At 49.1% G+C, this 21619-nt stretch overlaps 1 protein-coding gene across 1 annotated transcript in view; it reads right to left on the reverse strand.

Moving 5' to 3' along the window:
* Positions 1-2127: 2127 nt before the first annotated feature.
* Positions 2128-21619, reverse strand: part of POLQ (DNA polymerase theta) — a 99796-nt gene continuing 80304 nt past the window's right edge. Inside the window, exon 30 of the mRNA XM_068698367.1 lies at positions 2128-2618. Coding sequence (XP_068554468.1) covers positions 2505-2618 — 114 coding nt within the window. The 3' untranslated portion in view covers positions 2128-2504. The remainder of the gene's footprint in view (positions 2619-21619) is intronic.

A 21619-nucleotide genomic window follows, 5' to 3' on the forward strand; every position in this document is an offset into this window, starting at 1 on the left:
TCTGCTTATCTTAGCAGAGTCCTGTTCTGCTTCCCCTGCTCAGTCTCCTTAATAGTTAAAGTCTAATCAGAATTAGGGAATGTAAATAGCAGCAATCAGGCAGCAGCTTAGAACCAGTCCTAATATCATGACTCAAACACAGCAGCTGCCTCGCTCACAGAGCAGTGGCCACCTTTTATCTTCCCATTTGCTCCAAATTACAGCTTAATTATAATGAATCCATCGCGTTTGTTTATCAAAATAAGTTTAGTTCTGTGTCAATCATGTTATTGATTAGCATCTCCCTGTACAGAGAGCTTGCTGAGAAATACACGCGAGCTCCATCCTTCTGAAATCCTGAAGGGAGCGTGCAGGAGGCAAATATTGCAGTGTGCCAAGGGACAAGCAACTCAAATTATAGGAACTCCAGCGAGGCCTGAAATACAGCACAGGTGTGTCACCGCATGACACCCAGGAACAGGAACTCATTAGGCCTTGTGAATTGATAATGAATCCAACCCAACATCTTTACAGGCAGAGCACACAAATGGTCAGACGCCAGGGTGCCGAGGCTCAGATCTGTTAATAACAAAAGCTTTAAGAAGCCCAGAATAGAGAAGAAACAACTGTCTATCAAGCGAATGCCGTGGATAAAGAGCTCAGCCATCGGGTGACAGATGTGGTAGAAAACCACTGCGTGGAGAGGGCAGGAAGGAAACAAAGAAATTTTGATGTAAAGTGAAGAAAACCAGAAATAAAAGCAGGAAAGAAGGTCAGCTGAGTGCTGAGAAGAGCGGTCAGGGCATCACCACCTGGGGCTTTGACTCAATACCACACATCCATTTTGCTACACAACGGGCAGGTGGTGGATCAAAGTCCGGGATGTGACCTTTTGTGTGGGTGCCCCATTAACATCTTTTAAAAACTCACCATGCGCTTGAAACCTCAGAGCCAGATACTTCTGATGCCAGGATAATGGCCACGCCAAAACCGCTGTATTTGAAGTTAACAAGCTCAAGCAGCAGTGCTCTCAGGCTGTTCAAAGCCGAGCGTGCATCATCTCAGATCAGGTTATAAAGGAAACTTCAAAAGTACACTTCTTAAAAAGGATGCAGCAGAAGTTCGGAAATGAAAGGAGAATAATTAAGGGCTTGAAAATTTCTCACAGTAGGCAAGTGTGGAAACCAGGGATTGTTTACTTTAGAGAGGAAATGCGGAAGAGAAGACACGATAAAGTAAATAGAGACAAAGAAGATGATGAGAGGCACCTGTCCTCCCCCTCCTTGTAACACACAATGGCCGTACGATGAAGGTAATAGAACTCAAGATAAGGCACTGCATGAAAGTGAATAAAAATATCTGAGCTTGTACAGCTATTGCACAAATCAGTGCATCAATCTGGAAGGAAAACAAAATCACACAACATGAGGCTTAGCCAGACCAGGAGAGTAACACCAAACGTTGGCAGGTTAATTCCTTGCGAGCTCCTTCCTTGCTCCCTCTTTTGAAGCACCTGATCCTGCTGCTCTGAGTCAGCCTCGGGGCTGGCTCCGTCTGAGAAGCCCAAACTCCCAGAAAAATCTTCCTTCCTGACCACAGGGACACTGTCAGAGACACTGTAGCAAAGCACAGGATAAAATCTGAGCAACTTTCAGCAAGGCTACCAAGGTGAGGCTGCCCTACGAGACTGGTCTCTGAAGACCCACAGGTCACCCACCAGCCAGCGAAACCTCATTAACGCAACAGCCTTCAAACACCAGGCGAGGCTGTCGCTTGAGCCAGCCAGACTGAGCTGTTTTTCTTACAGCATGAATTGCAGTTAAGTTTTTAACCAATAAATTGGGTTTCACTCTTCAAAATGAAGGATTTTGCTGGAGACTTTGTGTTAACTACAAGAGTCCAAACAATATCCCTGCAAGGTAGCAGTAGGATGAATTACACTAGTCAATCACCAACACACTTTCCTAAAAGTCAGAGGCCAGCCAGGCACCAGCTGCTCAGTGTAGCTATAAGGCCATTTCTGCATGTGAATACCAGCAACAGAATTAATTACAGAATGATCCTAGCAGATGCCTACAAAATTCAACATTAATTGCAAACACCGTGACATTTTTGTCCTGTACACAATTACACACAAGAACTTCCAAATAATCTCTGTGCTTTGTTTTAATTAAATAATCCAGCTCATTTCATACGCCATAAATTCATTAGGCTTTGGGCTTTGTTTTAAATTACAAGAACAAGCATATTTTAACAATTAATTTAAATAGTGTGCTTTTAGCAATAATAAATTTCCACAGTTCCGTAAACATGTCTCACAGCACCGTCTGACCTTTCAAAGGTTTGGCTCAGTGAATTCATACCAGCTTCCACAACCCATGCCAGATGACAGTTTGCAACGATGTCCATAGAAACCCAAGCAGGAGAACTGCACCATGAGCAGGTCTCTCACTGCCTGTGAGTGTGCTGGTCCTTGCCTCGACCTGTCCATGGTGTGTTCCACATCCAAGAACGCTGTTTCATGTCTATAGCTCCAGGTCCTGCAGGTCTCCCCAGCTAGGTCCAATTTTCACTTTAACATTCAGTTTTACTGAGAGTTTGACAGCGTTTTCCATCTCGTGCTTGACAATCTGAGCTACCTGTAAGAAAACACACATCAGATGTTGCAGTGTTGCAGTGTTGTGTGTTGCAGTGTTGTGAAGCCCAATGTACACCACCTCAATGCTCTGTTTTCATGTCAATAGATAGGGTGGACATCTGCAGCTCTTCCATTTATTTGTACTGATGGGAATGTAAAATGTAACAGAACATTTTAATCCTTATTAGAGTTTATGGACAGATAAGTGTTCAAAACAAATAACATTTTATGCATTACAGAATTGGGACTGGCTCCACATTGTTTAAGATTACTTTAAAAAAAGCATGAGTAGTTTCCATTAAGTACTTGAGACTCCTGCCCTCTCCTCTTTCACCCAGATGCATAATTCTGAGTGTTTCATGGAGTCTGTTCTGAAAACAGGAATGTTCAGAAAGCAACATACAAAACAAATAAACCAGAGGCAAAGAACTGTGCTCCTCCTCATCATGTCAGCATGAGAGACACTCTGAAACAAACACTACAAACTGTTGGGAAAGCAGATCACACTCCATGCAATGTTAGAAACTGCTCGGGTTTGCCCTCAGTTTTGTTGAGGCAACTTCAACTTGCTGCCCTCCAAAGGTATTTCTAAGAAAACATTCATTTAAGTGCACAGTTAAGGGCCTGGAAGATATTTTTTGCTTGTGACTTTTAGGATTGTAAGAGACTGGATTTTTTTTTTCTGACGGTAAATACCTACCATGGATAAAAGGACATTCTTCCTAACCCAAGACCCACATGGAGTCCAGCCTGCCCTGTTTGCTTATGAGAATGAATCTTTCAATCCACACTCATCCCATCCCTCACTGGTATACACAAGGAGAAATTTCTTTGTAAATTTTTACAGGGGAATGGAGGGAGGTACAGAGGAGATCATAGCACAAGTTTACAACAGCATAATTAGGTAGAGGGAGATCTGTCTTCCGAAATCCTACACCTTACATATCACATTTCAAAATGATCCCGATAACCTAGAAAAATGCTTTGAAATAGGATGTAATTCAGTACAGACAAGTACAGAGTAGGAGGGAGCAGAATAGAAAACTAGGATAGTCTACTGTCCAAAAATAAGATGAAAAATAACTGTCTGAACAGGAAAAAAAAGGAGTTACCAGAGATTAAAAACTGAACAGGCCTTAAGCAAGGCGTACCTTTGTAGGAAAGAAAACAAATGCAGTTTGAAAAAGAAAATGTTGCTTGTGTGATACACACACCAATTTCCCACTCTACCCAAAACTACTACAGCCTTGATTGTTTTGGGCCAGTATTTTCAAAAGAAACATGAACCATACAGAGGGAGATTCTCTGAAAACAGCCACACGTCCAGCAAGACACATCAAATTCCTTCAGACTCCTCCTTGCCAGGGCCTGCTTAACAAGACAATTCCCACCATCTTTGGTAATATTACCACAATCTTGCTGTTGTGACGAGTTCTGAGAGCTGCCCCCTTTCACTTTGAAATGCTGCACAGACCAGGAAAGCCCTCGTACCTCCTTTTCTTTTTCCACACCTTTAGCACAAGAAACAACAGGTGTTACTCCAATTTAGTTCTCTAAAAGAGGCAACCTAGCTCACTGACAGACTGCAAATCAAACAAATGATCACTAGCATTATTTATATTACACAAAATGGTAAGGATATTATGCTGACTGGAAGACAAATTCCTAGATATATGGAAAGATATTTTTAGTTTTCTTTTGTGCAGTTTTGCAGCTGAAACTAAGCTGCAGCCAGCACCAACCACGGGACAACACCAACTTTTCTGAATATGAACCCTTATTGCACCCAAGGGGTGCACAGAATCGCAGAATATCCTAAGTTGGAAGGGACCCACAAGGATCATCAAGTCCAAGTCCTGGCTACACACACAGGACCACCAAAAAATCAGACCATATGTCTGAGAGCATTGTTCAAATGCTTCTTGAACTCCATCAGGCTTGGTGACTTGCCCATTTCCTCAGGGAGCCCATCCCGGTGCCTGGCCACTCTCTCAGTCAGGAAACTTTCCCTAACCCCCAGCCTGACCCTGCCCTGCCCCAGCTCCATGCCGTCCCCTCGGGTCTTGGTGCTGTCCCCAGAGAGCAGAGCTCAGCGCCTGCCCCTCCGCTCCCCTCCTCAGGGAGCTGCAGGCTGCCATGAGGCCTCCCCTCAGCCTGCTCCTGTCGGGGCTGAGCAAACCAGGGGAGCTCAGCCGCTCCTCACACGTTTTGCCCTCTAGACCTTTTACCATTTCCCTAGCTTCCTTTGGACGCTCTCTAACAGCTCTATGTACTTCTTATTTTGTGGCACCCAAAACTGCACACAGTGCTTGAGGTGAAGCCACATCAGTGCAGAGCAGAGCAGAGCAGAGCAGGACAATCCTTGCCCTCAGCTGGCTAGGAATGCCGTGCCTGATGCAGCCCAGGGTATGGGTGGCCCTCCTGGCCGCAGGGTACGCTGTTCATACCTCTTCAACTTGCCACTGACCACAGTGCCCAGATCCCTTGCTGCAGGGCTGCTCATCCCCCACTCTGTATGCATAGGCAATGCTGCCCCAACCTACATGTAGGTGAAGAATCTGTCGCTTGTCCCTCTTAAACTTCATACGTCAGTGATTGCCTGGCACTCGGACTTGGCAAGATCTCGCCACAAGGCCTGTCTATACACAAGGGAGCTCACATCTCCTCATAGTTAGTATGATTTGCAAACTTAGGATTTATTCCATCCATAGTGCATCCAGACACTACCTCTACATCGAACCTTTCCTTTCCAAAAAGGGACCCATTTGACCCTGTAGAGAGGGGTGTGATTTAAAAGGCTTGGAGAACGTCACTGGTTTTGTTGAGTTGCTTTCCACACTGCTAAAATATCAAATCAAAGCATAGGAAGCCAATCAAAGAAACAAGGGCTTGTACATCTACTCTGTTATGTCATCAGCAAAATCTGTATAGGTTTTATTCTGGTTGGACCTGCAGAGCAGCCTCTGGGAGACTGCTGACCTTGAGGAGCATCGCCTGGCTACACAGCTATTCCCTTGCAGAAGCGGTGCTGTGGAAATCACAGAGCATTTTCAAGGAGTGGCAGGAAACTAGGAAGAGATTGCTACATTCTTTAGTTCACATTGCTCGGGCAACTGATTTCCCTCCCCAGCTGCAAAACGTAGAGGGACATCAAGGAGGCCAGAAGGGAGCTATCACACGGGGAAGGGGAAGCAAGGTCTAGGGAAGAAGCCATCCCCTTTCAACACAGCTTTATGTGCTTCTTTGGAGTCGAAACACCCGTGCTACAGCACCAGCAACAAGTGCTGGGCAGCGACATCTGCTCTGGCCGTTCCACTGTGATGTCACTGTGGTGACTGCGGGTGTCACGGTGATGTTCAAGCATCTCCCACCACAACGCCCAGACAGACCAGCTGGGTCTCACTTGCTGACTGGCAGGACGAAGACTGAGCTGCCCACTGAAATGGCTTCAGGCCGAAGTTTCAGTGAAGATGAGACAAAAGAAATTCAAAGGGAGCCGCTTCCAGCAGAAACTTCACCCGTTGCTGCTCCAGACAAGCCGCTTGAATCCTCAGAGGCCCCTTCTGCTGAGCCTCCGGGACAGGATGGAGGAGCAGCTTCTGATGGTGCTGCAGCATCAAGAGAGGGAGGAAAGGATTGCCCAGCTTCCACTGATAACCGTGAGAGCAGACGCGGTAGTTCTTCTGAGAAGCGTGCTGTCAAAACCAATGTCTTCTCCTTCCTCAGTTTCCCAACGAAACTGTGGTACCTAGTTGAAGGCGACGAGTTTAAGAGCATTTGCTGGGCTCGCTGTGAAAGCTGTATTGTGATCGATGAGGAAATGTTTAAAGTAGAAGTGCTGGGGAGGACCGGGCCGCAGAAGATTTTTGAGGCTGACAGTGTGAAGAGTTTCATTCGTGAACTTAACCTGTACGGATTCACCAAAATGAAATGGACCTTCCCAAGATCTGCCTCGCTTCCCAAATTCATGGCAGAAGATGCGTTTTCTGCTCATAGGAAGGTACATCACTTGCTCCACACATGAACCAACACTCACGATATTCTAGTGGGAGATAGGGGGGGTTAAATAAAGTAGGCCTTGGCAATAGAGGAGGTGAGGACGACAGTAAATGTTCTAAACTTAATGTCTTTCTCAGGCTGGTGTCGAGGTATTTGTCAGGTGGCATTGATGAGTGGGAGAAAGGTGGATACACTATATTTGGGTTATACTCAATGAGTTTAAATTAATGGAATGGAAATATAAATAAATTGGGCTATGAGGAGTCTACTCAGTTTAATAGAGTTGCAAGATCTCTTGCTGTGCAATATCTGAATTCTTGTTTCAACTGTCGGATGCACATTAGCAGGGTAGTCTTACCTTTACCTCTATGTTAATGCTACGCAGAAGCATCTGTCGAGTCATGGTAGCTGGGTTTCTCAATCAACGATTTTTTAGTATTTTGGGGAAATGGTAGCAACTAACTCTCCTCCTTTGCATTTTTTTAGTTACTCCTCTACCACAACCCCAACTTCAAGAGGTATTCTCCCCACCTGCTCATCAACTGCAATCGCCGTGCCGCCCCGAAGAGGAAAGCCACGGCTGCCCCTGCAACACAGGCGGATCTGGATGCAAAGTCCCCCAGCAGCAGCAGCTCAGGCATCCAGCATGGGAGGGGAGCAGATGCTGGGCAGGAGAAGGACGGGATGGAAAAAGCTGCAGAAGAAGACACGCAGACAGCAGCCCCCCCAGGGGCCCCTCTCCCAAAGCGCCAGGCAAAAGCCCCCCCCCAGGCTAGCGGTGCCCATCCAGCCTCATGCACGGATGCTCCCTCCCTGCCAGGCCCCGCTGCAGAGGCAGCAGGCAGGGACAATCAACAGCCTCCGGCCTCCCCCCAGCTGCCAGCACGCAGCAGCCAGAGCCCACCTGCCTCTCCCACTCCCACACGGTCCCACTTGCTGCCTCTCATGGGACCCGCCTTGCCACCTATGCACCGAAACGCGGCAGCTGCGCGCTTTCCCGGGGCTGCCAGACCTCCCTTGCGTCCACTTGCAAGTCCCGGGCTGGCAGCAGCCTCTGCCACGGCCATGCCAAATCCACCCGACTGGCAGCCCTCAGCACCCCCACACTGCCCAACTTGCACCTGCGGCTCAGACAGGACAGCTGCAGGCGATGGGCCGGCACCCTAGCGCAGGACCCACTAGGGACAGCAGGGAGAGCAGCACCCACTTCCAGGTTCAGAGTTGTTCACAGTTGTTCACAGTTCATAGGCTGATTGTTCTGAAAAGAGTTGTTTGCATAATAAACCTTTGACAGTTCTCCTGTGTCCAGTTATTATTATTATATACATTTTTATGGTGTAACCTCAGATTGAGTTTGCATTTCTTTCCTCAGAAGGAAGGACAAGCAACTGTTCTGACATCAATGTGATGGTTTTCTGTAACAGTCAAGCTCTAGGTACTTAGCTGTAGAGAGTAAAAGACTGGGTAATGTTGGCATGCTGCATGCACCCAGGATGCTCTTCCTAATGATGGCTTCTGAGGGCAAGTTGAGAAAGTCTAATTAAATAACAGCATTTTAATTAGAGAAGACTCAGAAAGGGAATGTCACCTACATAGTAGGATGAATGCTTACAAGGGAAACGCCCTACATTGCCAGGCAGTAACAACCTGTGCTTAAATTTCTGAGCTAACATTCATGAAGGTGCTGAGAAATAAGTGCTTTGGAGAGGCATCCCTGAAAAGCAAGAGAGCAGAGTTCAGAAATGATGAAAAGATATGTATTTAAAATATTGATATTGATAGAAATGTTGGACCACTCGGTGGATAAGGAACTGGCTGGATGGTTGCACTTGAAGAATTGCAGTCAATGTCCAAGTGCAGAACAGTCATGAGCGGTGTTCCTCAGGGACCAGTCTTGGGACCACTGCTTTTTCATGTCTTTGTTAGTGTCATGGGCAGTGGGATCAAGTGCACCCGCAGCAAGTTTGCCAGTGAGCCCAAGCTGAGTGGTGCGGTCGACATGCTGGAGGGAAGGGATGCCATTTAGAGGGACCCGGCTCAAGAGGTGCACCTGTGAGAACCTGATGGAGTTCAACAAGACCAAGTGCAAGGCCCTGCGCCTGGGCCCTGGGTGAAGAATGGATTGAGAGCAGCCCTGAGGAGAAGGCCCTGGGGCTGTTGGTTTGATGAGAAGCTCAGCATCAGCCAGCAGTGTGGGTTTGAGGCACAGAAAGGCAGCTGTATCCTGGGCTGCATCAAAAGCAGAGTGGGCAGCAGGGTGAGGGAGATGATTGTCTCCCTCTTCTCTGCTCTTGGGAGATTCCACCTGGAGCCCTGTGCTCAGCTCTGGGGCCCCCAGCACAAGAAGGACACACAAGTATGACAATGAGTCCAGAGGAGGGCCCCAAGGATGGGTGGACGAAGGGGCTGGAGCACCTCTCCTGTGAAAACACGCTGAGGCAGCTGAGCTTGTTCAGCCGGAAGAACAGAAGGCTCTGGGGAGACCTTACAGTGACCTTACAGTGCCTAAAGGGGGCCTGCAGGAAAGCTGGGGAGGGACTCTGTCAGGGAGTGCAGTGACAGAACTTTTTTGGGTAATGGTTTTAAAATAAAAGAGGGTACAATTAGATTAGATCTAAGGAGGAAATTCTTTACCCTGAGGGCAGCGAGGCACTGGCACAGGCTGCCCAGAGAAGCTGTGGCTGCCCCATCCCTGGAGGTGCTCAAGGCCAGGCTGGATGGGGCTTTGGGCAACCTGGTCTGCTGGGAGGTGTCCCTGCCCATGGCAGGGTGGGGTTTCTTCATCGTTAGAAAAGGACTGATATTGTTGTGGCTCATTTGGAAGTAATACCATTTATTTGTAGCAGGAATGGGAAAAGAATTGAAGTTTATCTACTGAATCTTGGTAATGCTTTAATTTAAATGAGTAGAGAATAAGATACAACCTAACTACAAGCTTTTGAAGATTAACACGTAGAGCTTAGTCACTTATGGATATCTAAGGTGGCCAATCTTAAAGGGCTTGATTTTCTACAGTTCTGTGCTACAGTTTTCTGAGCATCCTTTTTAAGTGTTACCAAATTGGTCACCATCCTCTAGTTGCCATTTTAAGGTTTTGACTATTTTCATAACAGTTAAAAGATTGATTTTGTCACTAAACCTTAAAAGGTAAGTGCTATGCAGTTGGTTTTTCTTCTCTCCAATCTGAAACTGACCTGAAGAAGTTCATCTCCGTTGCATTAGGGAAGATCAGAATAGAACTTGATGATTCCTAAAGATGTGCCTAAGAGATGTACATTTAGAAAAATCGGATTCATTAACACTTTGTTAGCCTAGAAAATGGCATTATTTTGAGATTAGCTTTTGCAGGTTTGCACTCTAGTGCAAAGAAGGTTTTCACAACTAGGAAATTGTTCCGTGACAAAACGGGATACGACAATTTGAAGATGTGTAAAGAATTCAGGAAATTGCTTTGGAATGGGTATCAGTGATTCAAGGTAAAGCAAGCCACTGAAGGCATTGCGCTTTATTTGAAGTCCATAACACTAGGACGATTTTATCCCCAACGCTCTCCAGAATAGGGGCAGGGCATGACAGGGGAAGGATGCCTTGGTTAGCAGAACTGAAACTGGATTTCATGCACTTGAACAAAACCCTGTTCAGGGAGAACAATGGTCAAACATTGTTGTCTCATTGCCTAACAGCAAGTGGTCAAGGCAAGAGCAGAGGTGCCACAGGAGGATCAACCGGCGACAGGGGGCAATCTCTCCCGCACCAGGCTAGACAGAGCTCTTGGCGTCAGGTGCTGGAACCCAACCTTCTTCACGGCATGGGGGGAGAAAAGCCTTTGCCCACCAGCCTACGGGTGCAGATCTGCAGACATCTGAGGTGGAAGCAGTGGTGGCAGGCATGCCTGGCCATGTGCCTGACAAACTGCATCTCTGCTGCAGCACAACTCTTTGGTGGTGCCGTGCTGCTGCTGAAGCTGGCTGCAGCCTACTTGATGCTCAGGGAGGTGTCTCAGTCATCTAGCTGCACACCAAGCATCATTTTGATGTAGTGCTCTTGGAGGCACCGGTCAGCCTGAGCCTGCGGGAGCAGCAGGAGGGCAGCACCGTCAGGCAGCAGTGGCAGGACTGGGGCAGAAGCTCCCAGGCTGCTTTCAGTGAGATCTGGAACCAGCGGGTGCTTTCCTCCACTTTCAGGTAGGAGCCGGAGCTGCTGCTTTCAGGTAGGAGCAGGGGAAGCAAGATCTAGGGAAGAAGCGATCCCCTTGAAACACAGCTTTATGTGCTTCTTTGGAGTCGAAACACCCGTGGTACAGCACCAGCAACAAGTGCTGGGCAGCAGCATCTGCTCTGGCTGCCTTTTTGGCCACTGTCCTTCCAAAGAATGGGCCTGGAGTGTGAAATCATTGACCAGCAGTGACTTCCTTAAGGAACCTGAAATATTAGGAATGGAAAGAAACACCGAATAAATGTTCTTCTCCAAACAAAAGCAGCACTTAGGAAAATGCCTAAACTGAAGTTAACTGGACTGCTGAAGTGGTAAGTAAGAAAAGAGGTTTTCGCCTCCAGGTTGCTTACTTAATTCAAGAGCTGATCTAATAAGAAGCACCATGCAATGGTGCAACTGTGGGCCTGCATGAGCTGACTTTGCTTTTTGCTGGAGTTCCAACATGACACGAGCTACACTTCCTGTATATAATCATAAAATAATCACAGAATAGCCTGAGTTGGAAGCGACCCACCAGAATCATCAAGTCCAACTCTTGGCTCCACACAGCACCACCCAAAATTTAGACCATGTGTCTGAGAGCATTGTCCAAACGCTTCTTGTACTCTGTAGGCTCAGTGCTGTGACCACTGCCCTGGGGAGCCTGTCCCAGTGCCCAAGCACCCTCTGGGTGCAGAAGCTTTCCCTAACCCCCAGCCTGACCCTGCCCTGTCCCAGCTCCATGCCGTCCCCTCGGATCCTGGCGCTGTCCCCAGAGAGCAGAGCTCAGCGCCTGCCCCTCCGCTCCCCTCCTCAGGGAGCTGCAGGCTGCCATGAGGCCTCCCCTCAGCCTGCTCCGCTCGGGGCTGAGCAAACCAGGGGACCTCAGCCGCTCCTCACACGTTTTGCCCTCTAGACCTTCTATTTACCATTTCCCTAGCTTCCTTTGGACACTCTCTAACAGCTCTATGTACTTCTTATTTTGTGGCACCCAAAACTGCACACAGTGCTTGAGGTGAAGCCACATCAGTGCAGAGCAGAGCAGAGCAGGACAATCCTTGCCCTCAGCTGGCTAGGAATGCCGTGCCTGATGCAGCCCAGGGTATGGGTGGCCCTCCTGGCCGCAGGGTACGCTGTTCATACCTCTTCAACTTGCCACTGACCACAGTGCCCAGATCCCTTGCTGCAGGGCTGCTCATCCCCCACTCTGTATGCAGAGGCAATGTTGCCCCAACCTACATGTAGGTGAAGAATCTGTCGCTTGTCCCTCTTAAACTTCATACGTCAGTGATTGCCTGGCACTCGGACTTGGCAAGATCTCGCCACAAGGCCTGTCTATACACAAGGGAGCTCACATCTCCTCATAGTTAGTATGATTTGCAAACTTAGGATTTATTCCATCCATAGTGCATCCAGACACTACCTCTACATCGAACCTTTCCTTTCCAAAAAGGGACCCATTTGACCCTGTAGAGAGGGGTGTGATTTAAAAGGCTTGGAGAACGTCACTGGTTTTGTTGAGTTGCTTTCCACACTGCTAAAATATCAAATCAAAGCACAGGAAGCCAATCAAAGAAACAAGGGCTTGTACATCTACTCTGTTATGTCATCAGCAAAATCCGTATAGGTTTTATTCTGGTTGGACCTGCAGAGCAGCCTCTGGGAGACTGCTGACCCTGAGGAGCATCGCCTGGCTACACAGCTATTCCCTTGCAGAAGCGGTGCTGTGGAAATCACAGAGCATTTTCAAGGAGTGGCAGGAAACTAGGAAGAGATTGCTACATTCTTTAGTTAACATTGCTCGGGCAACTGATTTCCCTCCCCAGCTGCAAAACGTAGAGGGACATCAAGGAGGCCAGAAGGGAGCTATCACACGGGGAAGGGGAAGCAAGGTCTAGGGAAGAAGCCATCCCCTTTCAACACAGCTTTATGTGCTTCTTTGGAGTCGAAACACCCGTGCTACAGCACCAGCAACAAGTGCTGGGCAGCAACATCTGCTCTGGCCGTTCCACTGTGATGTCACTGCGGTGACTGCGGGTGTCACGGTGATGTTCAAGCATCTCCCACCAGAACGCCCAGACAGACCAGCTGGGTCTCACTTGCTGACTGGCAGGACGAAGACTGAGCTGCCCACTGAAATGGCTTCAGGCGGAAGTTTCAGTGAAGATGAGACAAAAGAAATTCAAAGGGAGCCGCTTCCAGCAGAAACTTCACCCGTTGCTGCTCCAGACAAGCCGCTTGAATCCTCAGAGTCCCCTTCTGCTGAGCCTCCGGGACAGGATGGAGGAGCAGCTTCTGATGGTGCTGCAGCATCAAGAGAGGGAGGAAAGGATTGCCCAGCTTCCACTGATAACCGTGAGAGCAGACGCGGTAGCTCTTCTGAGGAGCGTGCTGTCAAAACCAATGTCTTCTCCTTCCTCAGTTTCCCAACGAAACTGTGGTACCTAGTTGAAGGCGACGAGTTTAAGAGCATTTGCTGGGCTCGCTGTGAAAGCTGTATTGTGATCGATGAGGAAATGTTTCAAGTAGAAGTGCTGGGAAGGACCGGGCCGCAGAAAATTTTTGAGGCTGACAGTGTGAAGAGTTTCATTCGTGAACTTAACCTGTACGGATTCACCAAAATGAAATGGACCTTCCCAAGATCTGCCTCGCTTCCCAAATTCATGGCAGAAGATGCATTTTCTGCTCATAGGAAGGTACATCACTTGCTCCACACATGAACCAACACTCACGATATTCTAGTGGGAGATAGGGGGGGTTAAATAAAGTAGGCCTTGGCAATAGAGGAGGTGAGGACGACAGTAAATGTTCTAAACTTAATGTCTTTCTCAGGCTGGTGTCGAGGTATTTGTCAGGTGGCATTGATGAGTGGGAGAAATGTGGATACACTATATTTGGGTTATACTCAATGAGTTTAAATTAATGGAATGGAAATATAAATAAATTGGGCTATGAGGAGTCTACTCAGTTTAATATAGTTGCAAGATCTCTTGCTGTGCAATATCTGAATTCTTGTTTCAACTGTCGGATGCACATTAGCAGGGTAGTCTTACCTTGACCTCTATGTTAATGCTACGCAGAAGCATCTGTCGAGTCATGGTACCTGGGTTTCTCAATCAACGATTTTTTAGTATTTTGGGGAAATGGTAGCAACTAACTCTCCTCCTTTGCATTTTTTTAGTTACTCCTCTACCACAACCCCAACTTCAAGAGGTATTCTCCCCACCTGCTCATCAACTGCAATCGCCGTGCCGCCCCGAAGAGGAAAGCCACGGCTGCCCCTGCAACACAGGCGGATCTGGATGCAAAGTCCCCCAGCAGCAGCAGCTCAGGCATCCAGCATGGGAGGGGAGCAGATGCTGGGCAGGAGAAGGACGGGATGGAAAAAGCTGCAGAAGAAGACACGCAGACAGCAGCCCCCCCAGGGGCCCCTCTCCCAAAGCGCCAGGCAAAAGCCCCCCCCCAGGCTAGCGGTGCCCATCCAGCCTCATGCACGGATGCTCCCTCCCTGCCAGGCCCCGCTGCAGAGGCAGCAGGCAGGGACAATCAACAGCCTCCGGCCTCCCCCCAGCTGCCAGCACGCAGCAGCCAGAGCCCACCTGCCTCTCCCACTCCCACACGGTCCCACTTGCTGCCTCTCATGGGACCCGCCTTGCCACCTATGCACCGAAACGCGGCAGCTGCGCGCTTTCCCGGGGCTGCCAGACCTCCCTTGCGTCCACTTGCAAGTCCCGGGCTGGCAGCAGCCTCTGCCACGGCCATGCCAAATCCACCCGACTGGCAGCCCTCAGCACCCCCACACTGCCCAACTTGCACCTGCGGCTCAGACAGGACAGCTGCAGGCGATGGGCCGGCACCCTAGCGCAGGACCCACTAGGGACAGCAGGGAGAGCGGCACCCACTTCCAGGTTCAGAGTTGTTCACAGTTGTTCACAGTTCATAGGCTGATTGTTCTCAAAAGAGTTGTTTGCATAATAAACCTTTGACAGTTCTCCTGTGTCCATTGATTATTATTATATACATTTTTATGGTGTAACCTCAGATTGAGTTTGCTTTTCTTTCCTCAGAAGGAAGGACAAGCAACTGTTCTGACATCAATGTGATGGTTTTCTGGAACAGTCAAGCTCTAGGTACTTAGCTGTAGAGAGTAAAAGACTGGCTAATGTTGGCATGCTGCATGCACCCAGGATGCTCTTCCTAATGATGGCTTCTGAGGGCAAGTTGAGAAAGTCTAATTAAATAACAGCATTTTTCATTATAGAAGACTCAGAAAGGGAATGTCACCTACATAGTAGGATGAATGCTTACAAGGGAAAGGCCCTACATTGCCAGGCAGTAACAACCTGTGCTCAAATTTCTGAGCTAACATTCATGAAGGTGCTGGGAAATCAAGTGCTTTGGAGAGGCATCCCTGAAAAGCAAGAGAGCAGAGTCCAGAACTGATGAAAAGATATGTATTTAAAATATTGATATTGATAGAAATGTTGGACCACTCGGTGGATAAGGAACTGGCTGGATGGTTGCACTTGAAGAATTGCAGTCAATGTCCAAGTGCAGAACAGTCATGAGCGGTGTTCCTCAGGGACCAGTCTTGGGACCACTGCTTTTTCATGTCTTTGTTAGTGTCATGGGCAGTGGGATCAAGTGCACCCGCAGCAAGTTTGCCAGTGAGCCCAAGCTGAGTGGTGCGGTCGACATGCTGGAGGGAAGGGATGCCATTTAGAGGGACCCGGCTCAAGAGGTGCACCTGTGAGAACCTCATGGAGTTTCACAAGACCAAGTGCAAGGCCCTGCGCCTGGGCCCTGGGTGAAGAATGGATTGAGAGCAGCCCTGAGGAGAAGGCCCTGGGGCTGCTGGTTTGATGAGAAGCTCAGCATGAGCCAGCAGTGTGGGTTTGAGGCACAGAAAGGCAGCTGTATCCTGGGCTGCATCAAAAGCAGAGTGGGCAGCAGGGTGAGGGAGATGATTGTCTCCCTCTTCTCTGCTCTTGTGAGATTCCACCTGGAGCCCTGTGCTCAGCTCTGGGGCCCCCAGCACAAGAAGGACACACAAGTATGACAATGAGTCCAGAGGAGGGCCCCAAGGATGGGTGGACGAAGGGGCTGGAGCACCTCTCCTGTGAAAACACGCTGAGGCAGCTGAGCTTGTTCAGCCGGAAGAACAGAAGGCTCTGGGGAGACCTTACAGTGACCTTACAGTGCCTAAAGGGGGCCTGCAGGAAAGCTGGGGAGGGACTCTGTCAGGGAGTGCAGTGACAGAACTTTTGTGGGTAATGGTTTTAAAATAAAAGAGGGTACAATTAGATTAGATCTAAGGAGGAAATTCTTTACCCTGAGGGCAGCGAGGCACTGGCACAGGCTGCCCAGAGAAGCTGTGGCTGCCCCATCCCTGGAGGTGCTCAAGGCCAGGCTGGATGGGGCTTTGGGCAGCCTGGTCTGCTGGGAGGTGTCCCTGCCCATGGCAGGGTGGGCTTTGTTCATCGTTAGAAAAGGACTGATATTGTTGTGGCTCATTTGGAAGTAATACCATTTATTTGTAGCAGGAATGGGAAAAGAATTGAAGTTTATCTACTGAATCTTGGTAATGCTTTAATTTAAATGAGTAGAGAATAAGATACAACCTAACTACAAGCTTTTGAAGATTAACACGTAGAGCTTAGTCACTTATGGATATCTAAGGTGGCCAATCTTAAAGGGCTTGATTTTCTACAGTTCTGTGCTACAGTTTTCTGAGCATACTTTTTAAGTGTTACCAAATTGGTCACCATCCTCTAGTTGCCATTTTAAGGTTTTGACTATTTTCATAACAGTTAAAAGATTGATTTTGTCACTAAACCTTAAAAGGTAAGTGCTATGCAGTTGGTTTTTCTTCTCTCCAATCTGAAACTGACCTGAAGAAGTTCATCTCCGTTGCATTAGGGAAGATCAGAATAGAACTTGATGATTCCTGTAGTTTTAAGAGATGCACATTTAGAAAAATCGGATTCATTAACACTTTGTTAGCCTAGAAAATGGCATTATTTTGAGATTAGCTTTTGCAGGTTTGCACTCTAGTGCAAAGAAGGTTTTCACAACTAGGAAATTGTTCCGTGACAAAACGGGATACGACAATTTGAAGATGTGTAAAGAATTCAGGAAATTGCTTTGGAATGGGTACCAGCGATTCAAGGTAAAGCAAGCCACTGAAGGCATTGCGCTTTATTTGAAGTCCATAACACTAGGACGATTTTATCCCCAACGCTCTCCAGAATAGGGGCAGGGCATGACATTTTATCCCCAACGCTCTCCAGAATAGGGGCAGGGCATGACAGGGGAAGGATGCCTTGGTTAGCAGAACTGAAACTGGATTTCATGCACTCGAACAAAACCCTGTTCAGGGAGAACAATGGACAAACATTGTTGTCTCATTGCCTAACAGCAAGTGGTCAAGGCAAGAGCAGAGGTGCCACAGGAGGATCAACCGGCGACAGGGGGCAATCTCTCCTGCACCAGGCTAGACAGAGCTCTTGGCGTCAGGTGCTGGAACCCAACCTTCTTCACGGCATGGGGGGAGAAAAGCCTTTGCCCACCAGCCTACAGGTGCAGATCTGCAGACATCTGAGGTGGAAGCAGTGGTGGCAGGCATGCCTGGCCATGTGCCTCACAAACTGCATCTCTGCTGCAGCAAAACTCTTTGGTGGTGCCGTGCTGCTGCTGAAGCTGGCTGCAGCCTACTTGATGCTCAGGGAGGTGTCTCAGTCATCTAGCTGCACACCAAGCATCATTTTGATGTAGTGCTCTTGGAGGCACTGGTCAGCCTGAGCCTGCGGGAGCAGCAGGAGGGCAGCACCGTCAGGCAGCAGTGGCAGGACTGGGGCAGAAGCTCCCAGGCTGCTTTCAGTGAGATCTGGAACCAGCGGGTGCTTTCCTCCACTTTCAGGTAGGAGCCGGAGCTGCTGCTTTCAGGTAGGAGCAGGGGAAGCAAGATCTAGGGAAGAAGCGATCCCCTTGAAACACAGCTTTATGTGCTTCTTTGGAGTGGAAACACCCGTGGTACAGCACCAGCAACAAGTGCTGGGCAGCAACATCTGCTCTGGCTGCCTTTTTGGCCACTGTCCTTCCAAAGAATGGGCCTGGAGTGTGAAATCATTGACCAGCAGTGACTTCCTTAAGGAACCTGAAATATTAGGAATGGAAAGAAACACCGAATAAATGTTCTTCTCCAAACAAAAGCAGCACTTAGGAAAATGCCTAAACTGAAGTTAACTGGACTGCTGAAGTGGTAAGTAAGAAAAGAGGTTTTCGCCTCCAGGTTGCTTACTTAATTCAAGAGCTGATCTAATAAGAAGCACCATGCAATGGTGCAACTGTGGGCCTGCATGAGCTGACTTTGCTTTTTGCTGGAGTTCCAACATGACACGAGCTACACTTGCTGTATATAATCATAAAATAATCACCCAATAGCCTGAGTTGGAAGCGACCCACCAGAATCATCAAGTCCAACTCTTGGCTCCACACAGCACCACCCAAAATTTAGACCATGTGTCTGAGAGCATTGTCCAAACGCTTCTTGTACTCTGTAGGCTCAGTGCTGTGACCACTGCCCTGGGGAGCCTGTCCCAGTGCCCAAGCACCCTCTGGGTGCAGAAGCTTTCCCTAACCCCCAGCCTGACCCTGCCCTGCCCCAGCTCCATGCCGTCCCCTCGGGTCCTGGCGCTGTCCCCAGAGAGCAGAGCTCAGCGCCTGCCCCTCCGCTCCCCTCCTCAGGGAGCTGCAGGCTGCCATGAGGCCTCCCCTCAGCCTGCTCCGCTCGGGGCTGAGCAAACCAGGGGACCTCAGCCGCTCCTCACACGTTTTGCCCTCTAGACCTTCTATTTACCATTTCCCTAGCTTCCTTTGGACACTCTCTAACAGCTCTATGTACTTCTTATTTTGTGGCACCCAAAACTGCACACAGTGCTTGAGGTGAAGCCACATCAGTGCAGAGCAGAGCAGAGCAGAGCAGGACAATCCTTGCCCTCAGCTGGCTAGGAATGCCGTGCCTGATGCAGCCCAGGGTATGGGTGGCCCTCCTGGCCGCAGGGTACGCTGTTGATACCTCTTCAACTTGCCACTGACCACAGTGCCCAGATCCCTTGCTGCAGGGCTGCTCATCCCCCACTCTGGATGCATAGGCAATGTTGCCCCAACCTACATGTAGGTGAAGAATCTGTCGCTTGTCCCTCTTAAACTTCATACGTCAGTGATTGCCTGGCACTCGGACTTGGCAAGATCTCGCCACAAGGCCTGTCTATACACAAGGGAGCTCACATCTCCTCATAGATAGTATGATTTGCAAACTTAGGATTTATTCCATCCATAGTGCATCCAGACACTACCTCGACATCGAACCTTTCCTTTCCAAAAAGGGACCCATTTGACCCTGTAGAGAGGGGTGTGATTTAAAAGGCTTGGAGAACATCACTGGTTTTGTTGAGTTGCTTTCCACACTGCTAAAATATCAAATCAAAGCACAGGAAGCCAATCAAAGAAACAAGGGCTTGTACATCTACTCTGTTATGTCATCAGCAAAATCTGTATAGGTTTGATTCTGGTTGGACCTGCAGAGCAGCCTCTGGGAGACTGCTGACCTTGAGGAGCATCGCCTGGCTACACAGCTATTCCCTTGCAGAAGCGGTGCTGTGGAAATCACAGGGCATTTTCAAGGAGTGGCAGGAAACTAGGAAGAGATTGCTACATTCTTTAGTTCACATTGCTCGGGCAACTGATTTCCCTCCCCAGCTGCAAAACGTAGAGGGACATCAAGGAGGCCAGAAGGGAGCTATCACACGGGGAAGGGGAAGCAAGGTCTAGGGAAGAAGCCATCCCCTTTCAACACAGCTTTATGTGCTTCTTTGGAGTCGAAACACCCGTGCTACAGCACCAGCAACAAGTGCTGGGCAGCGACATCTGCTCTGGCCGTTCCACTGTGATGTCACTGCGGTGACTGCGGGTGTCACGGTGATGTTCAAGCATCTCCCACCAGAACGCCCAGACAGACCAGCTGGGTCTCACTTGCTGACTGGCAGGACGAAGACTGAGCTGCCCACTGAAATGGCTTCAGGCGGAAGTTTCAGTGAAGATGAGACAAAAGAAATTCAAAGGGAGCCGCTTCCAGCAGAAACTTCACCCGTTGCTGCTCCAGACAAGCCGCTTGAATCCTCAGAGTCCCCTTCTGCTGAGCCTCCGGGACAGGATGGAGGAGCAGCTTCTGATGGTGCTGCAGCATCAAGAGAGGGAGGAAAGGATTGCCCAGCTTCCACTGATAACCGTGAGAGCAGACGCGGTAGTTCTTCTGAGGAGCGTGCTGTCAAAACCAATGTCTTCTCCTTCCTCAGTTTCCCAACGAAACTGTGGTACCTAGTTGAAGGCGACGAGTTTAAGAGCATTTGCTGGGCTCGCTGTGAAAGCTGTATTGTGATCGATGAGGAAATGTTTCAAGTAGAAGTGCTGGGGAGGACCGGGCCGCAGAAGATTTTTGAGGCTGACAGTGTGAAGAGTTTCATTCATGAACTTAACCTGTACGGATTCACCAAAATGAAATGGACCTTCCCAAGATCTGCCTCGCTTCCCAAATTCATGGCAGAAGATGCATTTTCTGCTCATAGGAAGGTACATCACTTGCTCCACACATGAACCAACACTCACGATATTCTAGTGGGAGATAGGGGGGGTTAAATAAAGTAGGCCTTGGCAATAGAGGAGGTGAGGACGACAGTAAATGTTCTAAACTTAATGTCTTTCTCAGGCTGGTGTCGAGGTATTTGTCAGGTGGCATTGATGAGTGGGAGAAATGTGGATACACTATATTTGGGTTATACTCAATGAGTTTAAATTAATGGAATGGAAATATAAATCAATTGGGCTATGAGGAGTCTACTCAGTTTAATATAGTTGCAAGATCTCTTGCTGTGCAATATCTGAATTCTTGTTTCAACTGTCGGATGCACATTAGCAGGGTAGTCTTACCTTTACCTCTATGTTAATGCTACGCAGAAGCATCTGTCGAGTCATGGTAGCTGGGTTTCTCAATCAACGATTTTTTAGTATTTTGGGGAAATGGTAGCAACTAACTCTCCTCCTTTGCATTTTTTTAGTTACTCCTCTACCACAACCCCAACTTCAAGAGGTATTCTCCCCACCTGCTCATCAACTGCAATCGCCGTGCCGCCCCGAAGAGGAAAGCCACGGCTGCCCCTGCAACACAGGCGGATCTGGATGCAAAGTCCCCCAGCAGCAGCAGCTCAGGCATCCAGCATGGGAGGGGAGCAGATGCTGGGCAGGAGAAGGACGGGATGGAAAAAGCTGCAGAAGAAGACACGCAGACAGCAGCCCCCCCAGGGGCCCCTCTCCCAAAGCGCCAGGCAAAAGCCCCCCCCCAGGCTAGCGGTGCCCATCCAGCCTCATGCACGGATGCTCCCTCCCTGCCAGGCCCCGCTGCAGAGGCAGCAGGCAGGGACAATCAACAGCCTCCGGCCTCCCCCCAGCTGCCAGCACGCAGCAGCCAGAGCCCACCTGCCTCTCCCACTCCCACACGGTCCCACTTGCTGCCTCTCATGGGACCCGCCTTGCCACCTATGCACCGAAACGCGGCAGCTGCGCGCTTTCCCTTGGCTGCCAGACCTCCCTTGCGTCCACTTGCAAGTCCCGGGCTGGCAGCAGCCTCTGCCACGGCCATGCCAAATCCACCCGACTGGCAGCCCTCAGCACCCCCACACTGCCCAACTTGCACCTGCGGCTCAGACAGGACAGCTGCAGGCGATGGGCCGGCACCCTAGCGCAGGACCCACT

This window comes from Anas acuta, chromosome 1, assembly GCF_963932015.1.
Source record: "Anas acuta chromosome 1, bAnaAcu1.1, whole genome shotgun sequence".
NCBI classification, from domain to species: Eukaryota; Metazoa; Chordata; class Aves; order Anseriformes; family Anatidae; genus Anas; species Anas acuta.